This window comes from Protobothrops mucrosquamatus, unplaced genomic scaffold (assembly GCF_001527695.2).
Source record: "Protobothrops mucrosquamatus isolate PMUCROS unplaced genomic scaffold, P.Mucros_1.0 scaffold1347, whole genome shotgun sequence".
Lineage (NCBI taxonomy): Eukaryota > Metazoa > Chordata > Lepidosauria > Squamata > Viperidae > Protobothrops > Protobothrops mucrosquamatus.
Genome location: NW_015387543.1, coordinates 68,248 through 90,075, shown reverse-complemented (window position 1 = coordinate 90,075; position 21,828 = coordinate 68,248). Strand labels below are relative to the sequence as shown.

At 40.9% G+C, this 21,828-nt stretch overlaps 1 protein-coding gene across 1 annotated transcript in view; it reads right to left on the bottom strand.

The window, feature by feature from the left end:
- The window catches only part of PROM1 (prominin 1), a 185,930-nt gene that overhangs the window by 116,295 nt on the left and 47,807 nt on the right, over positions 1 to 21,828 (bottom strand). Inside the window, exon 2 of the mRNA XM_015821550.1 lies at positions 21,362 to 21,420. Within this exon, the coding sequence (XP_015677036.1) occupies positions 21,362 to 21,420 (59 nt within the window). The remainder of the gene's footprint in view (positions 1 to 21,361; positions 21,421 to 21,828) is intronic.

Here is a 21,828-nt window from a genome sequence, read left to right as displayed (position 1 = left end):
GATAGCTGGCCAACTCATCTGGGTCCAGGGAAGGCTTCTTGAGGAGGGGCCTCACGGCGGCCTTTTCTGGACCGGGACGCCTTGCGCACAGTCACCCATGCTCTTGTCACCTCCCGCCTGGACTACTGCAATGCTCTCTACATGGGGCTCCCCTTGAGGAGCACTCGGAGGCTCCAGTTAGTCCAGAATGCAGCCGCGCGGGCGGTGTTGGGAGTGACTCATCGCTCCCGTGTAACGCCGCTGCTGCGCGAGCTGCACTGGCTGCCGGTGGTTTTCCGGGTGCGCTTCAAGGTGCTGATTATCATCTTCAAAGCGCTCCATGGCATCGGACCTGGTTATCTCCGAGACCGCCTTGTGCCTCAGATTACCTCCCACCGGCCGATACGCTCCCACAGAGAGGGCCTCCTCAGGGTGCCGTCAGCCAGACAGTGCCGGCTGGTGACCCCCAGGAGGAGGGCCTTCTCGGTTGGAGCTCCCACCCTATGGAACGAACTACCCCCAGAGATCCGGGTGATTCTGGATCTCCCCTCCTTCCGCCGCGCCCTCAAGACATGGCTATTTAAATCGGCAGGACTGGCCTAAGGGTTATTTTTAACTTGGTTTTATAATAATTTTTTTAAAAAATTAAATTATAAAGGCCTTATAATAATATTTTATTTTAATTAACTTTTTAACGTTAGTATTTTTGTAGTTATGTACTTGTTTTTAAAAAGGCTGTAAGCCGCCCTGAGTCCGCAGGGAGAAGGGCGGGGTAGAAATATAAATAATAAATAAATAAATAAATAAATAATAAATAAACTGAGGACATCTTGTGGTGAAATGTGTTACTGCAATTGTAATGTTTCTAGGTGTTTGAAGATGGATTTGACTTTCAAATAATAACAAAAGGGAAAAGATAAAGGCTTGGAAATAGCTGTGGGTTGACTTTGTGATCTAGAAACTGTGGAGGCAGATGTTTATTGACTTTTAATAAATATAGCTTCTACTAAAAGACTAAAATACTATTTTACTATGGAAATGGAAGAATCTTACCCACAGCTTGATTATGAGCTTATACTGGAAAAAATATTGGAAGCTACAGAGTATATGAAATCATGGAGAAAAATTAAAGATCATTTTGCAGAACCACAAACTGAGCCTCAAATTTTAAAAGGCCAAGAAGAAGCCTATATGCAACAGTGTACACAATTTAATGAGATGGAAGAAAAACCTAGTGACCAATTGAATTTTAGAAAAACTTTGGACCCAAAATCCCAGACTGAGACTTTAATTGATCACTCTACAAGTCAACTAATTACTACAGAAGAGGATATCTCACAAGTTTATGTACAAACTATGGAGAACTCTGAAGACCAAAGAATGACCTCAACTAAAACACTCTCACTTCTAAAACCAACAGGAACTGACTTCCAGATCAATCTATTGGAAATTATGACAACTTGGATAATCATAATATGGAACATAATTGACTATATTACCTACATGATACTGGAAGATGAGGAGGAGAACTTTGACCAGAACAATTTGTTGATAAACACCAGTACTCAAATATTGAGATTTGATGACATGGATGCGGCATCATGGAAACCAGCTTGGCACAGAAAAAAAGCCAGAGTTAGATTTAAAAATGTGATTTAAAATCTCACTTATTGGGTCAAAAAGGCTTTAGAGATCTGGATTGATTTGACAATTAACTGAGTATGTGAAATTAATAAGATGACAATTTTTGTAATGATATGTTTGTTTTAGACATGATAATTATTTTGGTTGAGATTTAAACTTTATTTAATGGGTTGAAATGTTTCTTTATTTTTTATTCTGGTTATATAGAAAATTACTTTGTAATAGAAGAACTAGAGAGATTTACGATAAGAGAAGAAAGGGTATTAACCAATGATCTATTAAATTAAGAAATGGAATATATGTGAAAATATTAGAATGTTATTGTTGGAATACTATGTATTATGTAGAAGGGATACCTGAAGTCTTATTAATATGTTTATTTAAGATGAATTTGAATGTGTTAATCGAAATTAGTGAAGCTTAAAAGCAGGATGATGATTGTTTGAACTGACTGAATTTTATGAAGAAATGGATTAAACTAAATTTGTTATATCATGTGAGAGAAATAGAGAGGGAAATCTTTAATGTACTAACTTCAGTTATATATGTATGACTTTGTTTTTGGATGATTGATTTCCCCTCTGCCACGGTGTTTTCTTGAGCACTCTGATGTAAAAATTAAAAAACCAATAAAATTTGTTTGAAAAAAAAATCCTCTAAAGCAATTATGTTTTCTCCATTATTGCAGGGAAGACAACTAATAATTTAGAAAAAGGGTCACACATAACCTCTATCAGACCATCTCTCCCAGTTCTAATAGCAAAGCAATGAAGGATGAAAGAGGTTTGGCCTGATAATTTGGCTCAGAAATCTCATAAATATATTTGATTGTAACTTTTAGAGCTATGGAATTGCCATGATCTTTGGAATGAGAAATTCTCCATCTCTTCAAAAGAACAAAAATGTCTAAGTCGCACAAGAGATACATGTGAGATGATTTCTGGTTTGTGTCATGGCGATACAGCCGAGGGAAAGCGGGGCTCTCCTTCCCACGGTTGATTTCACCTGCCAGGGGGCCCTAAAGGGGTCTAAAGTCACCCCAGAGAGGCGATGAAGAAGGAGGGGACCCTCGTTGATCTGTTTGATCTGAGGAAAGCCCTCTAAACTGGCGGGGGAAAGACAAGCTGCATTCATGCAGTTAGTCTGAAGCTACTGACAACCGAAGAAACAAAGCGTTATTCAGCAGATCGTAAACATCGTGCCTGGAACTGGGTGAGACTATCTGTCCTTTCTCTACTATTTTGCAACCTGACTCCCTGGAAAAGATAAATCTCCAAAAAGCAAGAAAGCTCTCAGATACGGAAGGAAGGGGATTTTTGCCCCACTCCTCCAGAGAAACAAAAGCAGCGGTCTAAATCTTTTTGGGAGACAGAAACAGGTAAGTATATAATACAAAATTGGAAATAATATAAAGACACAACTTTGACAAATTTGGGGACTTAGATAATTGTTAAGACTCTTTTGAAAGATTATCAAGGTGAAGTTTAAGTTTTGCTTTAACGGTTGGAAGATTGACATCTAATGTCATCTAGTGGTGGAACACAGGTGTAGCACCAAAATCTGTTGTGTCTGGAGTGAATTGGGAACAAAGCCCAGACATAGATAACTACTTAGCTTCTTTGATGTTTTTGGAAGCTTTTAGCTCTGCAGAGAGCAGCTGGAAATGGAGAAAAACATTCTGGGTTGTTTTCTGCATAGTGGGAGCTACAGATTATTTTGAAACTCACTGACCTTCTTGGATTATAAACATCAATTAATTTTTGACTTCAAGAATTATCTAGAGAAAGAGGAAAATTTGCCCTTTTGTTATCTCTGCTTGGGGGAGACCTATGGATTGACTCTAGGATGGCAGGACATCTTGGATTAAAAACATCTGTTGATTGACAATTTCTGTTTTTTTGGATAAAAGAGCTTTGGTAGACTCTGTAATTTTCATTTTGGACTTGGTGTTGATTGACAAAGGTGGATTACCATTTTTTCCCCTGGTGGTGGACCTACACTTTGGAACCTATTGGATTACAAAGGCTACGTATAAGGACTATAAGAATCATATGAGATGATTTTAAACTTAAAATCAAATTTAAATAGTATTGTCAACTCTACAAATGAGCATGGCTGCAGCCATTTTTCCTACTCATTTTCGGTTGCCACATAGAATAGAGGGAGGGGGTTTGCCCAGGTGCTTCACTAGTCAAAATAATCTTTTGTCCTGTGGGAACCAAAGTCATTGGCTGCTCCCGAGACTGCAGACTGGATTTTGCATAAAAAAACCACTGAGAAGATGTATTGGGGAACGTAGTTGCTTGCATAGTTCTATGGGTGGGATTTTTTAACTTTGTATTGGGGAATTGTTACATATGTCTCCAGACTTGGTTTCACTTTTGATGTTCTGATACTTTGTAACTAATAAACATGTTGTTTGAGGAATTTGCAAGCCTCAGAGTTCTGCTTTATTCATCTCTGTCTGTCAAAACCATGACATTAAATCAAGTCTCATAAAATTTCATTTTCTCGGGGTGTTGGGCCCTGACTGTCTGCCCACTCACTTTGGGAGAGTGGTAAAGACTCAGTGAAGACTCGGGATGGACGAGAAAATTGAAACCACTGTTAGCCACAATGGGACTCAGGCTGGCAGAGTGCAGGCTGGCACTCCAGCCATTGAGGAGGCGTCACTGGCAGGGGCTCAGCCGAAAACCAGGTTGATGCAACCTGGGAAGCTGGTACCTAGTGGACCTCTATCAAGCTGAGGCTGCCGCTTAGTGCAGGAGCACTCATGTAACCACTGGAGGGGAGTTCTTATTGCTGTTGTCCCAGGGTTGTTTGTCTGCAGACAGCAAGAAAGGAAACGGGTTGATGGGATGGGATGACTCTGAAGACTGGAGATTGCAATCCCAGTCCACAGCCCATCACTCGAACAGTTGAAGGACAAGTTCAGCAGGCTGGAGGTAAAGGATATAATTCCTATTGCTCAGGAGGTGGGTGCCATGAGGGGGAAATGCCATCTATTCCCCCCCTCACTGGAGTTCCAGAATATCCCCCAACCAGCTGTGATACCAAGCCCTGTATCCCAGCCAAGTCCATTGTCGCGGCTTTGAGATGCCAGTCCAGGAGTCCAGCCAAGAGACGTCTGAAGAGTAGTGCAGCCACGTCCCCAGGACCAGCAAGCCACCCAAGCCCAGCAGCAGGTGCAGGGGGCTCTGCCGAGCTTCGAGCCACCTCCGATCGAGCCCACCTTTGATGGAAATCCCAAGAAGCTGACCTTATTCTTAAACCAGGTGTGGGCTCATTTAGATCGCTACGCTTATGCCTACCTGGATGGGGCTAGGATGGTGAATGCTGTGGTGGCAAATTTAGAGAGGGAAGTGGCTGACTGGGTGACCAACCTCCATAATGAAGGGACTCCTGAATTGCATGACATTAATCTATTCATGGAGCAATTCTGGGGTTATTCTGAAGACAAATCCCAAGCCCTGCTGACCGAGAAAGAGATCCACTGCCTGAAGCAAAGAGGTCACCCCACTAGAGAATATGTCTGTGAATTCAGGAGAGTTGCTAGCTAGCTGGGGCAGTGGCCAGAATGATCACTGATCAACTACTTCAAGCAGGAGTAGTTTGCGACTTCCTTCAAGCCTGCCTCATTTGAGGTTTTCATAACCTATTGCATGAGTGGTACCACATGGCAGTGGTACTAGACATCAAGTTGGACCACCCCAGAAAGTCAAGCACCACCAAACGCAAACAGCCATGTGTCCAGGAAAAACGCCTTTATGGCCGAAGTTCCCAAGCCACTACAGCCACCAGTGTCTCCCAAGCACCAGCCAGGGCTCCAATCAAGTGCTACCAGTGCGTTCAGATGGCTCACCATGCTGTGGAGTGCTCGGCTCCTAACCCTCAACCCAGGAGTGTACCAGTCACTGCCACAAAACCGTGAAGAGCTCCCAGAGGGGGAAGAGAAAAAACAAACTGGGCACATCAGGACCCGGGTGTCAAAGGACCGTCTGCCGAGCTCGAAGCCAAACCCCAATCTGAGCCACAGCAGATGCTGGCACCGTACGACAGTGACTAGGAAGGTGAGGAGGACCCCATGGTGAGTCAGCCCATTCCCTCTTTTGCCATTCCTGCCAGGCTAGTAGTGCCCAAAACAGGGGTCCACATGAATTTGAACATCCTAATAGACTCGGGGTGCACTCAGTTTAACATACCCACCATACTCAAACTGGGCATCTGAGCTAAACTACTGCCCCTACTCATGAGGTTTGAGCAAGCTGACGGGTCCCTCATCGGAGGAACCTGTCACGCACCTAAACGAACCTGTGCGTTTGAAAATGGTGGTTCCGAAGATGACTGAAGCAGTAATTTGGGGGCTTGCATGGCTTGATAAATGGCATCCTAACATCTGGTGGGAGGAGGGAATGCGGAAATTAAGACTGGGGATAGGGCTCCTCCCACCTGCCACTGACAATAAAACAAAGACACTGGCCATCAGCGAGATTCAAGGGGAGCCCTGCGAAATCCTAAAGACTGCAGCCAAAAAATTGCTGGGGATTCAACTTGTCCCCACAGAGTACCATAATTTGGCAGAAGCATTTAGTGAGAAGGAATGTGACATCCTTCCCCCATACCAGGCTACAGACTGTGCTATTGAAATTCTGTCTGGTGCCAAGCTCCCAAAACCAAAGATGTACTTTATGATGCCCAGAGAGATGAAAGAACTGATAGAGTACATTGATAAAAACTTAGCTCGGGGTTTCTTTCAGCCAGCCAAATCACGCATGACTGCTCCCGTGCTATTCAAGGAAAAGAAAGATGGGTCTCTTAGATTATGTGTGGATTTTAAAGATCTGAACATGGTCAGCAAAGAAAATATGTACCCCCTCCCCCTGATGAAGGACATGTTAGCCCACCTGGCTAAAGGAAAAATATTTACCAAGCTGGATTTAAGAGAGGCTTGTATTAAGGAGGGGGACGAGTGAAAATGCCTTTAATTGCTCTTTGGGAAGTTTCCAATTTAAAGTGATGCCTTTTGGACTGCAGCCCCCCCCCCCCCGGCTGTGTTTATGCAATTGATAAATCAAGTGCTCCATGATCATTTATACAAGGGGGGTTTGGTTTATCTTGATTACATCCTTATTTATTCCGAAACCATGGACGAACACATCAAATTAGTCAGTGAGGTGTTAAAGAGAATGTTAAAAGCCAAACTGTATGCAAAGCTGTCAAAGTGTGAATTTCACCATTCATGCCTTGATTATCTGGGATATCAGATTTCAAATGAGGGGATAGAGATTGACTCTGCCAAAGTAAAAGCAATACTAGAATGGCAACCCCCCTGCACCCGCAAACAGCTTCAAAGTTTTCTGGGGTTTGCCAACTTTTATTGTCAATTTATTCCCTATTTTGCAAAGATAGCCATGCCAATCATCAATTTACTCAAAACAGGAAAAGGAGGGGGGAAACCCCGACCTTGTCAGCCATTGCAATGGTTGTTAGAGTGCCAGGCCGCATTCAAAAAAGTAAAGAGACTCTTTGCAGCTGAACCAATCCTTAAGCACCCTGACCCTGAACAACAATTCATCATTCAAGCTGATGCACGTGACGTGGCCGTAGGTACCATCCTCTTACAAAGAAACCACAGAGGGGAGTTAACAATCTTGTGCTTACACTTCCCAAAAATTAACTGACACTAAGAGGAGGTGGGCTGTTTGGGAGAAAAAGTCTTTTACAGTTCGTTGGGCATTGCTGATATCGTGTCATTTCTTGGAAAGGGGGGAAATACCTTTTAAAGTGTGGACTGATCACAAAAATTAGGAAGCTCTGAAAACCACCCATAAATTATCCCCGAAACAAGTTCGGTGGGCTCAGTACTTCAATCATTTTAATTTCACTTTAAAATATTTTCCAGGGGATAAGAACTTTTTGGCTGATGCCTTATCTAGAATGCATCCAGTTCAAGAGCCACCAAGAGGAAGTAATTAACTCCATTATTTCTCTGCCACAATCCACTGCTCAAATAACAACCAGATCACAGACACAGCGACCCCCTGCTGGTCCTGACAATTGCTCACTAAAGGAATTGAAGGAGAAGTTAGAGACTGATGCCTGGTTTAAAGATAACAGATCTATTTTAACCCTAAGAGGGGGACTGGTTTGGAAGGGTTCTAAGTTATACCTCTCAGATGGCCTCAGACTCCAAGCATTGCAATGGAATCATGACGCTAAGCAAGCAGGTCGCTTTGGAATTTTAAAGACATTGCATCTGGTGCGGAGCCAATTTTGGTGAACAGGAATGAAGAAAGACATTGAGAGTTATGTTAAGAGTTGTGCCATTTATGCTACCATGAAGAGGCATCCTGGAAAACCCCCAGGATTATTGCAACAAGTTGCTGAACTCTCTCAGCCTTGGGAGGAGATAGCCATGGATGTTATAGTGGAATTACCTGAGAGCAAGGGAAACACTGTAATATGGACTGTGATTGATCTATTTTCCAAACAGGCACATTTCATTACTTGCTCGGGACTTCCCTCTGCCCAGAAGCTAACCAAACTTTTTAAAACACATATATCAACTCCATGGTGCCCCAAAGCGGATTATTTCTGACAGAGGGGTCCAGTTTACTGCTAAATTCTGGAGGGAGTTTGTTAAACTGATTGGGTCCACCCAGGGGCTTTCATCAGCTTTTCATCTGAATACTAATGGAGCTCCTGAGAAAGCTAATGCAATGGTGGAACAATACCTCAGGTGTTATGTAAATTACCAGCAGACTAATTGGGCTGATCTCCTGTTTTTCGCAGAGGTGGCCTACAACAATACTGTGCACTGAAGCACTGTACTCACCCCATTTTAAATAGTAATGGGTCGAGATTTTGTGCCCATGCCTTAGTACCCACAGGAGCCTCCTACTTCCCAGATTTTGGATCAATGGGTGACATGTAAAGAAGGCACTGACCAAGGCCACCAAAGTTTACATGGAACAAGCAGATAAACAAGCAGAAACCTTTTCATGTTAGACAATTAGTTTATCTTTCAATGAAATATTTAAGGTTAAAGTTACCCAGTAGAAAATTTGGGCCAAAATTCCTTGGTCCTTTTTCCATCACTAAAATCATAAACCGTCACAGTGGAATTGAAACTTCCACGATTGTTGGGCAAAGTTCACCCTGTGTTTCATTACAGTCTATTAAAACCTGTATTGGAATCCTCTTTGAGATCTGTCCCAAAGAAGCTGCTGGGTCCAGTAGTGGTAGAGGGGGAGACACATTATGAAATAAAATGAATTCTTGATTCTATGTTGTGCAAGGGAAAGTTACAGTACCTCGTTCAGTGGAAAGGCTATCCCCTGTCATAAGCTACATGGGAGAAATGTACCAATGTGAAAGTGCACAGATTAATATTTTTTTTTACGATAAATATCCTCACAAGCCTCGAGGAAATATTTAACCTACTTTTTGCTTCCCCTACAGGAGACTCTTTCTGAGAGGGGCAGACTATCAACTCTACAAATGAGCATGGCTGCAGCCATTTTTTCTACTCATTTTCGGTTGACATATAGAATGGAGGGCGGGGGTTTGCCCAGGTGCTTCGCTAATTAAAATATTTTTTTTGTCCCATGGGATCCAAGGTCATCAGCTTCTCTTGAGAGTGCAGGCTGGGCATTGCGTAAAAAGCCCACTGTGGAGATGTATTAGGGAACATAGTTGCTTGCGTAGTTCTATGGATGGGATTTTTTAACTTTGTATTGGGGAATTGTTACGTGTATCTCCAGACTTGGTTTCACTTTTGATGTGCTGATACTTTGTAACTAATAAACATGTTCTTTGAGGAATTTGCAAGCCTCGGAGTTTTGCTTTATTCATCTCTGTCTGTCAGAACCATGACAAGTATATTGTTGTATTGGCTATAATATTGGTTGCTCTGGATAAGGCTAGTATCCAGGGAACATAACAGATATGACAGAATATTTGGAGGGTGGGAACAAAATGAGTGTCTCAAATTTAGCTAAAATTGGTTAAAAACCATCCTCTGCACCTTCCTCTGGAGCCCCTAGTCCTGTACATTAGAGATCTATAGAATCAATGCTCCAAGAAGAAAAAGCCAACAAATTCCAGAAGGACATGCAGTCTACACTGCAATAAATTCAAGAGGCAATTGCCTCACACAAAGAAGTTACAAGAAGAAACCATGATGAGACAAAAGGCAACTTGGATAAGATAAATGAGCAAGTTTTTAATATAAACCCACAACTAGAAAACTTTCAGCAAATGATCACAAAGAATGAACAAAGAATTCAGAAAATAGAAGACAAATCAGAGGAAACTGACCAAAAAATGGAGGAAAAGGAGAAGATCAAAGACTGATACAGGGAAATAAAAACCTGGAGGATACAGTGGCAGTGTTGGAAATGGAAAAGGCATCCTATTTCTTAAGATTTCAGAATATACCTGAAGACAAGGAAAAAGATCTTACAGAACTGATTATAGAGCTGTTAGCAGAAGCGTTAGAAATTGGAAAACAAGAAATGGAAGGAGAAATTGATAAAATATTTAAAATTAACTCAAGCTATGCAAGGATATATAAAGTGCACAGGGAGGTACATATTAGATTTGTGAAGAAATCAATAAGGGATGAAATATTGAGAAGAGTAAGGGATGACCCATTGCGATACAGAGAAAAGGAAATTGTGGTTTTGAAACAGATCCCTAGGAGGATAAGAGATTCACGAAAACAATATCAATTTTGACAACTAAATTAATCAAAAAAGGAGTGAATTTTAGATGACTGGTCCCAGAGGGGATTTTAATTAACTGGGACACTAAAAGATACAGATTGGACTCCATCTTTAAGGCAACAGAATTTTATGACAGACATATAACTTTTTTTGAAGAAAAGATTTCAGAATCTCAAGTAGATAGTGAATTTAGAAAACAGGAAGAGTCAGCAAAAGAAGAGATGGCTATATGAAGAGAAGAAGAAGAAATAGAAAATACAGACCAAGAAGGAGGGGCAATGGCAAGAGAACAGAGACAGGGAAGAACTATTAGGAGAATAAAACCTAAATATAAATAAAAAAGATGGAGAAGGAAAATGGAATTATCTCAATAAATATAAATGGATTGAACTCCCCTTCAAAAAGAATTTTTTCCACACAACTATAAAAATTAAAAATGGATATAATTTGCTTTCAAGAAACCACATAAAAAGACAACATTACAAATTTTTGGAATGCCTGAAAATTGGGAAACTTTATTTATCATCAGCACAACAAAAGAAGAGGAGTAGCCTTATATATTAAGGAGACAATGGACTCTAAACAGGTCTACTCAGACAAAGAAAGAAGAATCTTAATGGTGGAAATAACGATAAACCAAAAATAGATATTGATGGTAGCAATATATGCACCAAATAACAAACAAGATGAATTCTACCAAAAACTACATAAGAAAATATTGGAAACAGAACATCAAAATATTTGCTTAATAGGAGACTTTAATGCAATTGTAGATGGAAAAATAGACTATAGAAGCAGTAAAATATGGAAAAGAGGGAGAAAGATACTACCTAAGGCATTTTTTAAAATGACAGAAGAAATTTGCATACAGAATATGTGGAGAGAAATGACACCCCCCCCAAATCCCAGTGTAGGAACTTCCAGTTTTGCGCTATAGGGCATGGCTGCGGGATAGTGGAGCTATCTACAAGACTTTGATATAACAAAAAAAATGGAATTCCCAGGAGAATCATCAGAGTTTGGGAGACAGAAAGTATATATTTTACCTATTTTATCTTCTTTATTCCCAACAATACTTACAAAAACACAGGAACTGTCGGGTAACCGGAATATATCAACTTGGAAAGCTACTTGACAAAAGAAGAAGGCTAGAGACAAATTCAAGAGATTTGATTCACTCTACCAGATGGAGTATTACATGAGCAAACACTGTTTGAATATGGTTAAAAGAATAGAGAACTTTGAACATAAAGGGGCCCTATAACAAGAGGGATAAGAGATTTAAGTAGTATAGTATGTTTTACAATATATGAAATATAAAAATATTGGGATGATATAACTGTAAGGACCCGCTTCAAAACCTCTTCCCAAGAAAGCAGGACTCGGATTCATCCCAAAAGGAACTTTTATTAGGAGAAGTTGACAGCAGGCATATAGGCAGGATCTGAGGGGTTCCTGCATGAATCAGTAGATTAAAAGAGCAATAAGCAAACCCCACTCCAATAGTTCATCCAGTCAATTCAAATGGGCCAATCCCCAGGTATTGAACCTGATGTGGGAAAGGAGCTGATAAGACATCATGCTCAAGGCTGTAAGGCTGTTGTTAGGTCTTCGCACCTTCTCTTTCATAGCTAGAGGTAAACCAGATGGTCACAGGCACATTCCTTTCTCACCCAAGGTTGGCACCAAGGGGAAATAGTTCAAAGAGCAAACAGATAGAATAAGCGGAGAGGATACATTGTAGTGGCTATAGCGAAGAAAAGAAAATACACTGTAGTTCCCATAGCTTCCCCCCTCCACCCAAGAGAATGACAGAACCTGCAGGAAAGAAGAATAAATATTTAATAAAGATAGCCCCCTCCCAATAAGTGGGTTCTGACAGTAACTTTTATAAATATAAGTGAAATATAAGCTGATCAGAAAGGATGTTATATGCAGATGCTATAAGAAGTACAGTATTTTTACAATGCATGAAATATGAAAATATTGGGATGGTGTACTTAAATGGAAAGATGACTAGCATTGAGAAAGTCATGACTGATAAGAATGGATCGAATATAAAGGGGAAATTAAGCTTAAACAAAAATCACAAAAATAGGATGCAAGGTGAACTAATGAGATGATTTTATAAGAATAATATAAGCTGATAAAAATATGTTAATATAGATGTTATCATTATCTGTACAAATATGAAAAAATGTCTATATTTAATCATTTATACATTGAAAATATTAAGAATTATATTTGTTTAAGGTTGAAGAGGGAGACTACAATTGGGAGAAGGGAAGATCAAAGAAATATATTATTAATCAATATAATAATTATGGAATTATCAAAATCAATCATTATTGACTGTTAATTAATTATTATTGCTTTTTCCCCAAATATATAAACCAAGACAACATGCTGTGCACCAGGCACTGGATATTGTTATTGTAAAAAAACAATAAAATATTTTTTAAAAAATAAAAAAAACATCCCAGTATACATTTTATTCGAATAGGCATAAATCATGGTCTAGAATTGACATGATATGGATGTCTCCTGAACTAAGAACAAATATACATGAGATTGAGATAGAAATTAATATAGGGGCTGATCATAATCCGATAAAGTTGACCTGGAGAGGAGTAAAGAAAAAACTAAGATGGACACTGAATCAATCTTTACTAAAAGAGAAAGAATTTATACAAGTAACAGTAAAGGAAATGGAATTCTTCTTCAAAGAAAATAAGAAAGAAGAGACATCACTTCAAAATGTGTGGGACACGGCCAAATTATATTTTAGAGGACTAGCCATAACCTATATAGCGAAAAAGAACAAAGAAAAAAACAGCAACAAACGAGGTTAAAGGAAGAATTTAAAAAAGTGGAGTTAGAATTTCAAATAGATCCACAAAGAAAAACTCTTAAAAGACAAATGGAGATAATAAAACACAAATTAAATTTAGTAGAAGCTGAAGAATTGGCTCAACAAATTAAAAAGGCAAAGCAAAATTTCTTTGAAAATGCTAACAAGCCAAGTAGATGGTTAGCTTATAAATTGAAAAAAGAAAGAGAGAAGAAACTGATAAACAAACTGCAAGATGAGAAAGGTTGCCTACAATTTCAAAATGACACAATAAAAAAATAGTTAAAGAATTTTATGAAAAACTGTATGATACAGAAGAAATCTCCCAGGAAAAAAATAATGCAATACATGGAAAAAGCTAAGCTACCAAAAATTTCAGAGAACTTCAAAAATATGTTACCCATTGATGTGCAGGGATGGTTTGGCTTATAAAGGGGGGAAGTTGTATCTGCCTGAAACCCTCCGCCTTAATGCTCTTCGGCACGGTCATGATGTGAAACAAGCTGGTCACTTTGGATATTTAAAAACACTGCATCTGGTTCATCGGCAATTTTGGTGGCTGGGTTTAAAACAGGATGTAGAGAACTATGTCAAGAGCTGTGCTATATGTGTCACCATAAAAAGAATTCCTGGAAAAACCCCTGGACTATTACAATCAGTTGCGGACCCTTCCCAACCATGGGAAGAAATTGCTATGGATTTTATAGTAGAATTACCTGAAAGTAGGGGGAATATGGTGATTTGGACTGTGATAGACCTATTTTCAAAACAAGCTCATTTCATCACCTGCAAAGGACTCCCATCAGCCCAAAGATTAACCAAGATGTTTTTAAAACACATCTACAGAATATACGGCGCATCAAAGTGAATAATCTCAGACCGAGGGGTGCAATTTACGGCCACATTCTGGAGGGGTTTCCTCAAGATAATTGGCTCGTCACAAGGTCTATTGTTGGCTTTTCACCCATCTACAAATGGGGTGGCTGAATCAGTGAATTCAATGGTGGAGCAGTATCTCAGACGCTATGTGGACTATCAGCAAATGAACTGGACTGACCTCCTCCCTTTCGCAGAGGTGACTTACAATAACTCTGTTCACAGCAGCACTGGTTTTACGCCTTTTAAAGTTGCCACAGGAAAAGAGTTCAGCCCAATACCCGAATATCCTCAGGGGCCCTCTACTTCCCAAACGCTTGACCAGTGGTGAGAGGGTGGGAGGAAGTATGGAAAAACACGAAAATCACTCTGAAAAGGGCTTCTGAAAAGCCTATAAAAAGCAAGCCGATAAAAAAGGGCTCCCCAAAGATAATTCCAAGTTGGGAAAAAAGTCTATTTATCCACAAAATATTTATGACTTAAGTTGCCTAGTAAGAAGTTAGGACCGAAGTACCTGGGTCCCTTCCCCATAGTGAGAATCATTAACCCAGTCACATTAGAATTAAAACTTCCCAGACTCCTAGGGAAAGTCCACCCTTTGTTCCATTATAGCCTATTGAAACCTTTTCGGGGTTCCACTTTATGACCTCCCCCTAAGAAGGCACTGGACCTCTCGTGATAGCTGGACAGACTCATTACGAAGTGAAGTGTATTCTTGATTCTAGAATTTTTAAGGGAAAGTTACAGTACTTAGTGCAGTGGAAAGGATATCCATTGTCTGAAGCCACATGGGTAAAATCTAGTGATGTAAAAGCCGACAGACTCATTAATAGATTCTATGAGAAACACCCTAATAAATCAAGGGACAATCCCTAACCTATAACTTTGTTTGAATTATAGGATTTGTCCTATTTGCAAGGGGGGCCAGATGTCAACGCTGCTAACATTGGATGTTCCCACTTTGACAACTGATGAAAATGCAGCCATTTTCTCTATTCCTTTAACATTTTTTTTCTTGCTTTAGAAATTAGGTGCAGCAGAGGTGGGGGGCTGGAATGTAAACTCAGCTATCCATAACATAACGCTGTGGTGGGAACCCAAGGACAAGCTGATAACGTTTTGGCGGGCTGTGGAGCTAAGGAGAAAGCCCGCGCTTTAAGCTAATTGGGGAATGTGATTTATGACAGTTTATTGGGGGTGGGAATTGCATTTTGTTACTTTGTATCAGGGAGAACGGAATTTAGTTTTTGGGTTCAACTATATAGTACCGATACTTTGTTTCCCGAATAAAAGATTATTTAAGGAAAACAATGCCTCGAAGTTATTTTGAAGGGTTTCATCTGTTGGAACCATGACACATGTATTTACAACAGCTGCTGTGAACTGGGGTCATGTAATTGCCATTTGAGACCTTTTCAGCCGGCATTCGACAAGTAAAGCCAATGGACTTAACAGCCATGTGATTCACTTAACAACTGCAGGGATCTGCTTAACAACCATGGCAAAAAAGGTTGTAAAATCAGTCAGGACTCATTTAACAACCATCTTGCTTAGCAATGGATATTGTGGTCCTCAGTGTGATCTTAAGTCAATAGATAACATGCTGCAAAACCCTGGATGATCACTAGATGGTGGCAATAATCTTGAAAATAGGTTTCTGCTATCATCTTGTGGTTCTCTAGATTTTTGCAGTCCCAATCTGATAGCCCTGTTTTATTCTTCTCTTGATTGGCTTATTCTAAAGGCAAAAGTGAATATGTCAAGGATTATTAATATTCCATTAATGGACCATGATTTGCTTCAACTATAGGAAGAGAGAATTAGTGCTCTACATGATTGAACTGGCCAGCTATTCTATTCAGTTCCTATTCAGTTTGCCCAAATCAGAATAGAATAGAATAGAATAGAATAGAATAGAATAGAATAGAATAGAATAGAATAGAATAGAATAGAATAGAATAGAATAGAATAGAATAGGAATAGGAATAGGAATAGGAATAGGAATAGGAATAGGAATAGGAATAGAGCTGGAAGGGACCTTGGAGGTCTTCTAGTCCAGCTCCCTGCTCAAGCAGGAGAACCTATATCATTTCAGACAAGTGACTGTCTAGCCTCTTCTTAAAAAATCTCCAGTGATGGAGCACCCACGATTCTTGAAGGCAAGCTGTTCCACTGGTTTATTGTCCTCACTGTCAGGAAATTTCTCCTTAATTCTCTGTTTGATCAGTTTCCAATCGTTTCTTGTCCTGCCCTCTGGTGCTTTGGTGAATAACGTGACCCTCTCTTCTTTGTGGCAGCCCCTCAAATACTGGAATACTGCTATCATGTCTCCCCTATTTCTTCTTTTCTTTAGACCACCCAAACACAAGTCCTGTAGCCATTTTTCGTATGTTTTAGTCTCCAGGCCTTTAATCATCCTCATTGCTCTTCTCTGAATTTTTTCCACTCTCAACATCTTTTTTGTGATATGGTGATCAAAATTGGATGCAGTATTCCAAGTGCGGTTTTACTAGGGTTTTATAAAGCAGTACTGATTCGCATGATCTTGATTCTACAACCTGTTTATACAACCCAGGATTGTATTGGCTTTTTTGGCTGCTGCTGCACATTACTGGCTCATGGTTAAGTGATTGTCCACTAGAACTCCAAGGTCCCTCTCACAATTACTGTTTTTAAGCCAGGTCTTGCCTAATCTATACTTGTACCTTTGATTTTTCCTGCCTAAATGTAAAACTTTGCTTTTCTCCACAATGAAACTCATTTTGTTGGATAGGGCCCATTGTTCAAGTCTGTCAAGATTTTTTTGGATCCTGAGTTTGTCTTCTGGGGTGTTGCCTGCTCCTGCCAGTTTGGTGTCAATGGGCATCAAAATGGGCATCAAAACATGTGACGGATCCTCTTCTCTTCTCTGTTCTTTCCCTCTACTGGCAGCACTTAAGAGAACTTAGTAATGCAACAATATAGCATTAAGAAATCTTTTATAATCTGATGTGTGCAACTATCACATGGAATCAGGGATGGAATCATTGTGCAGATATTTCTGTGATTGGACTGCCCTCTCTAAGGCTCTCAGGAAAAATCATCTAAACCAGGGGTGTCAAACTCAATTTCATTGAGGGCCGCATCAGCACTGCGGTTGCCCTTGGGGGCCGGGTGGGTGTGGCCAGGGTGGGTGTGGCCTACTGGATGGGCGTGGATGGAGTGGGTGTGGCCTACTGGGTGGGCATGGCCAGCTCTACATCGTTCGCATCAAGGGTGCCTGTGGGGGCCTGAGTAGGAGTGGGACAGATCTGAGGGTCTCTGGCAGAAGGGGGCGGGACCAGGGCAAGTGCCAAGGCATGGTCCACTGGAGGAGCTTCACTGTTCCTCTCAGGCCATGCGGGGGGGGGGCTGGATGGTGGCGCGGGCTGCCCAGAGCCCTGGGCAACAGAGGTCAAACGCCCAGCCTTGTCCTCGAGCACCTGCAGCACCAAGCCCAGCCCCACTTCCCCAAGGGGGCGCCCAGCTGCACTTACCTCCTCCTCAAGGCTGCTGCTGCTGTGCTTGCTCTCCTTAGCCAGTTGCTCATGATGGGTATGAGGGCAAAGTCAGAGGGAGGCCCACTCCCTCTCCATGGGAGGAGACCCGGTTTTGTATCCAAAGCTTCCTTAGCAATAGAATGGGAGACCCCAGGATGGGCCAGGAGGAGGGGGAAAGGGGATGGTGAAAGGGCATTCAGGGCAGGACTAAGGCAGGACTTCCCTAAGACCCTCTCTCTCCTTCTTTCCTTCTTTCCTTCTTTCCTTCTTTCCTTCCTTCCTTCCTAAGTACAGAGTGGTGGGAAAATATTTGAGATGAGGGAGGGAGAAAAACAGGCAAGAAACGCAGCTGGGGAGGTGTCACCCTTCGTGAGGAATGAAGAAATGCACCATCACCTGGAAGTTGCCAGCACATGGCCATCATTTACTTCACATATCTGGCTTGGTGGGCTCTGGGGGAGGGGATGCCATGAGCAGCGTAAAAGTCAACGTTACCTGTGCCATGCCGCCCAGCCCCCAGTCTGCCTGGTTTCGTCAGGCAGCAAGGCACTTACCTGACAGCACCGAGAGCCTGAGCCAGGAGGCACGAATCTGAAAAGAAGCGCAATGCCGCCCAGCCCCCAGCCTGCCCGGTCTCAACAGGCAGCGGGGCGCTCTCCTCACAGCGCCAAGAGGTTGAGCCAGGAGGGGCAAAGCTCGCCAGCTTTGCACCTTGCTGCCTGCTGAAACTGGCCAGGCTGGGGGCTAGGCATTGCACTTTTTATCAGATTCGCACCACCTAGCTCACCTCTTGGCGCTGTGAGGAGAGCGCCCTGCTGCCTGCTGAAACTGGGCAGGCTGGGGTCTGGGCGGCGTCACGCTTCTTTTTGGATTTGCATCACCCAGTTCAGCCTCTTGGCGCTGTGAGGAGAGCACCCCGCTGTAGGCCGAAACTGGGCAGGCTGGGGGCTGGGCGGCGTCACGCTTCTTTTTCGATTTGCCCCACCCAGCTCAGCCTCTTGGCGCTGTGAGGAGAGGGCTCCACTGCCTGCCAAAACCCCTCCCCCGGAGCCCATCAAGCCAGATATGTGAAGTAGGCGAGGGCCATTTGCTGGCTACTTCCAGGTGATGGTGCATTTTGATTACCAGGAATTAGGGGACAGTATTAATTATGAATACATATAGATGGCTTCTCTCTCTTTGGTCACTTGTAATCCTGGATGCAGGGTCAGGAAAGGATAGCAAGGACAACACCCAATGTCCTAACCCACCCAAGAACATATGATATCTTTAAGTAACACTCAAATGAGAACATGTTTAGCTAATTCTGCTTTCTTCCTTCTTATCTACAGTATGCCAGACTTACTGGGTGCACTCTTTATCTTATATGTGTCAGCTTGCTGGATGGGTTGCTTATGTAATCATACAGAATAAATACAAGGATTTCTTGTCATTTGTTGCTCCCCTCATTTAGAGAAGTCCGTCTCTATTCAGCTGAATAAACACGTAAAACTTTAAAGGCACTTTCTGGTTTCCTGTATTTCTTTAACCAGCAAAACCTCAGAATCTGCATATCAATTTCTTCATTCCTCACAAAGGGTGACACCTCCCCAGCATGCACCCAGGGGGCGGGCCGATGCAGCAGGGCTGGTTCCTTGCTGTTTCCAGATGGCCTTGTGGAGCTAAGACTGAATAATTTTCAGCATAGATGGCCACCACAAAATTGTATATTAGCTCCCGGCTGGCCTGGGGCATGGCCAAGGCAACAGGGGCTGTTCCCTCACTGTTTCCAGGATGGAAAACACTTCATGGGCCGCATCTGGCCCCCGGGCCTTGTGTTTGACATGTCTGATCTATATGGGGGAGTTGAAAACCAAACAACAATTAGAGGAACAAGGAATAAAGATGGATTGGTACATGAGAACGCAAATACAATCTAGATATGAAAAAGATGTTAAAATAGATGGTGTTAATTTGGGGACAACAGAGAGATGAAATACTCACAGGAACGGAAGAAAAATGGATTAAAAAAATGTACAGTTATCTACTACATATGGAGTTAGAGGAGGAACAAGTGAAAGAGACAATGATAAAATGGACAAGGAATTTTGGATACACAATTGAATTAAATAGATGGCAGCAACTATGGGAAAGAAACTATAAATTGACAATGGCGACTGTGTATAAAGAAAATATATACAAAATGTTTTACAGATGGCACATGTCTCCAGAAAGATTAGCCAAAATATTTAAGGACAGGTCTATGAAATGTTGGAAATGTCATCAGATACCAGGTTCCTTCTACCATATGTGGTGGACATGTGTAGAAGCTAAAACTTATTGGAATATAATTAGAATATGGATAGAAAAGAGGATACAACAACTAAGACCAGAAATATTCCTGTTGGGTATTCTACCAGGGAAATACAATAAAGAGAAAACATATTTAATTATTCATATAATTATGGCAGCCAGGATTGTGTTTGTACAAAATTTGAAAGCACTGAAAGCCCCCCCAGAGGGAGAGGTGATTGGGAAAATACTGGAATGTGCAGAAATGAATAGACTAACAATGACGATTAAAGATAAGACAGAGTCAGAGTACTATGAAATCTGGGGAACTTTTTATGATTGGCTGAAAAGAGAATACGGTTAAAAGATAGTTAACATCAATTTAGATGGAAGAAGAAGGGGCAGATAAGGAGGGAGACCCAGGCGACACAGTATTGAATAACTGGAGGTTGTATAAATATTTATAGAAGTATATACCGAGAAGGTTAGATAAATAGAAGTATTAATGTAAGAGAAAATTAATCTTATTGTATATAATACAGATAGGGAAATTTGGAGAGAGGAGTTGCTCGGACATTACCCCTGAATTGTATCTGAAGAGGGATGAGAGGGAAAGGAGGGGGGAAGGAAGTAGGAAGGTTGGAGGAGAAGAGGAGAAGTGGGGAGAAAGGGGAGGAGAGTGTTGAAGGAAAGAGGAGAGGAGAAGAAGAGGGAAGTAGGGAAGAAAGAGAAGAAAGGGAGAAAGAAGGTAGAGAAGAAGGAGTGTGGATACAGTGAAAGGGGAAATGGGCGAGCAACACCAAAAGTCATGTGCATGTATTTATTTCATTTTATTAAAAGTATCTTATATATAAGAATGTAAAAAGAATGTATGTTAACATCTGATAAATATCATGGTATATGTATGGGGGAGAGTTTGGAAAAATAAAAAAAAATTAAATATGACATGTCTGATCTAAACAACAGGAGATAGTTATCAGAACTGTGGAGCCCATTCTGTAACATGAGCACATCCATGAACACACAGCATAATGCTACATGCTGTGCCAGAAAGGGTTAATTTCATTCAAATGGAAAGTATTGCAAATAAAGAGATTCTCCCAAAGCTGATTATGCAAGGAAGAAACAAGTATAAAGAAACTGCATTCAAAAGTCTGAGTGATGAGAAACTTTCACTGTGTTTACAGAACTCAGTTTATCTTAACATCCTTTTGCAACAACATATTATCAGCAAAAGTGATTGGTTTAAAAGAAACACTATGCAAAAAGAAATAATGTTTTCATTTTTATTTTAAAGATCTCCTAAATCTTTTGGGAAAATACTGAATTATATGTAAATTACTTGGACATAAAGCAAAAGGAAACAGCAGGCAGATCTTTACCTGTAGAATCTGGAAAATCAGGAAATGTGGCAGAGTTAACCTAATAATATTTAGCTTGCAAAGAAAATTTCAAATATATATTACATGAAAATGTAAATAAAGCAATAAAGTTACCTTTTGATAATCACCAGGCTTATTTCCAAATGTCTGCTGCACTAACTTTTTGATAAGATCTGCAAAAAAGTAAGAACATTTCCAGCTTTTAGAGATACTCTAAAAAGAGAATTAAAAAAAACCTTGTAAACACCATTTATATCCAATAATCATAGGGTACCAGTATTCAATGGAGAAATGATAGGGCCCTCTTTATTGTTTATTTATTTATTTATTTATTTATTTATTTATTTGTTTGTTTGTTTGGATTTTTATCCCGCCCTTCTCCTACGGACTCAGGGCGGCTGACAGCCTGGTAAAACAAATACAAAGATAAAAATACCCACTTTAAAACCTAATTAAAATGAAATATTTGATGTGGCCTATGTCAATTTAAAATTATTCTTAAAACCCCACTAAAAATTCCCCCTAGGCCAGTCCTGCTTGTTGGAATAGCCATGTCTTAAGGGCGCGGCGGAAGGAAGGGA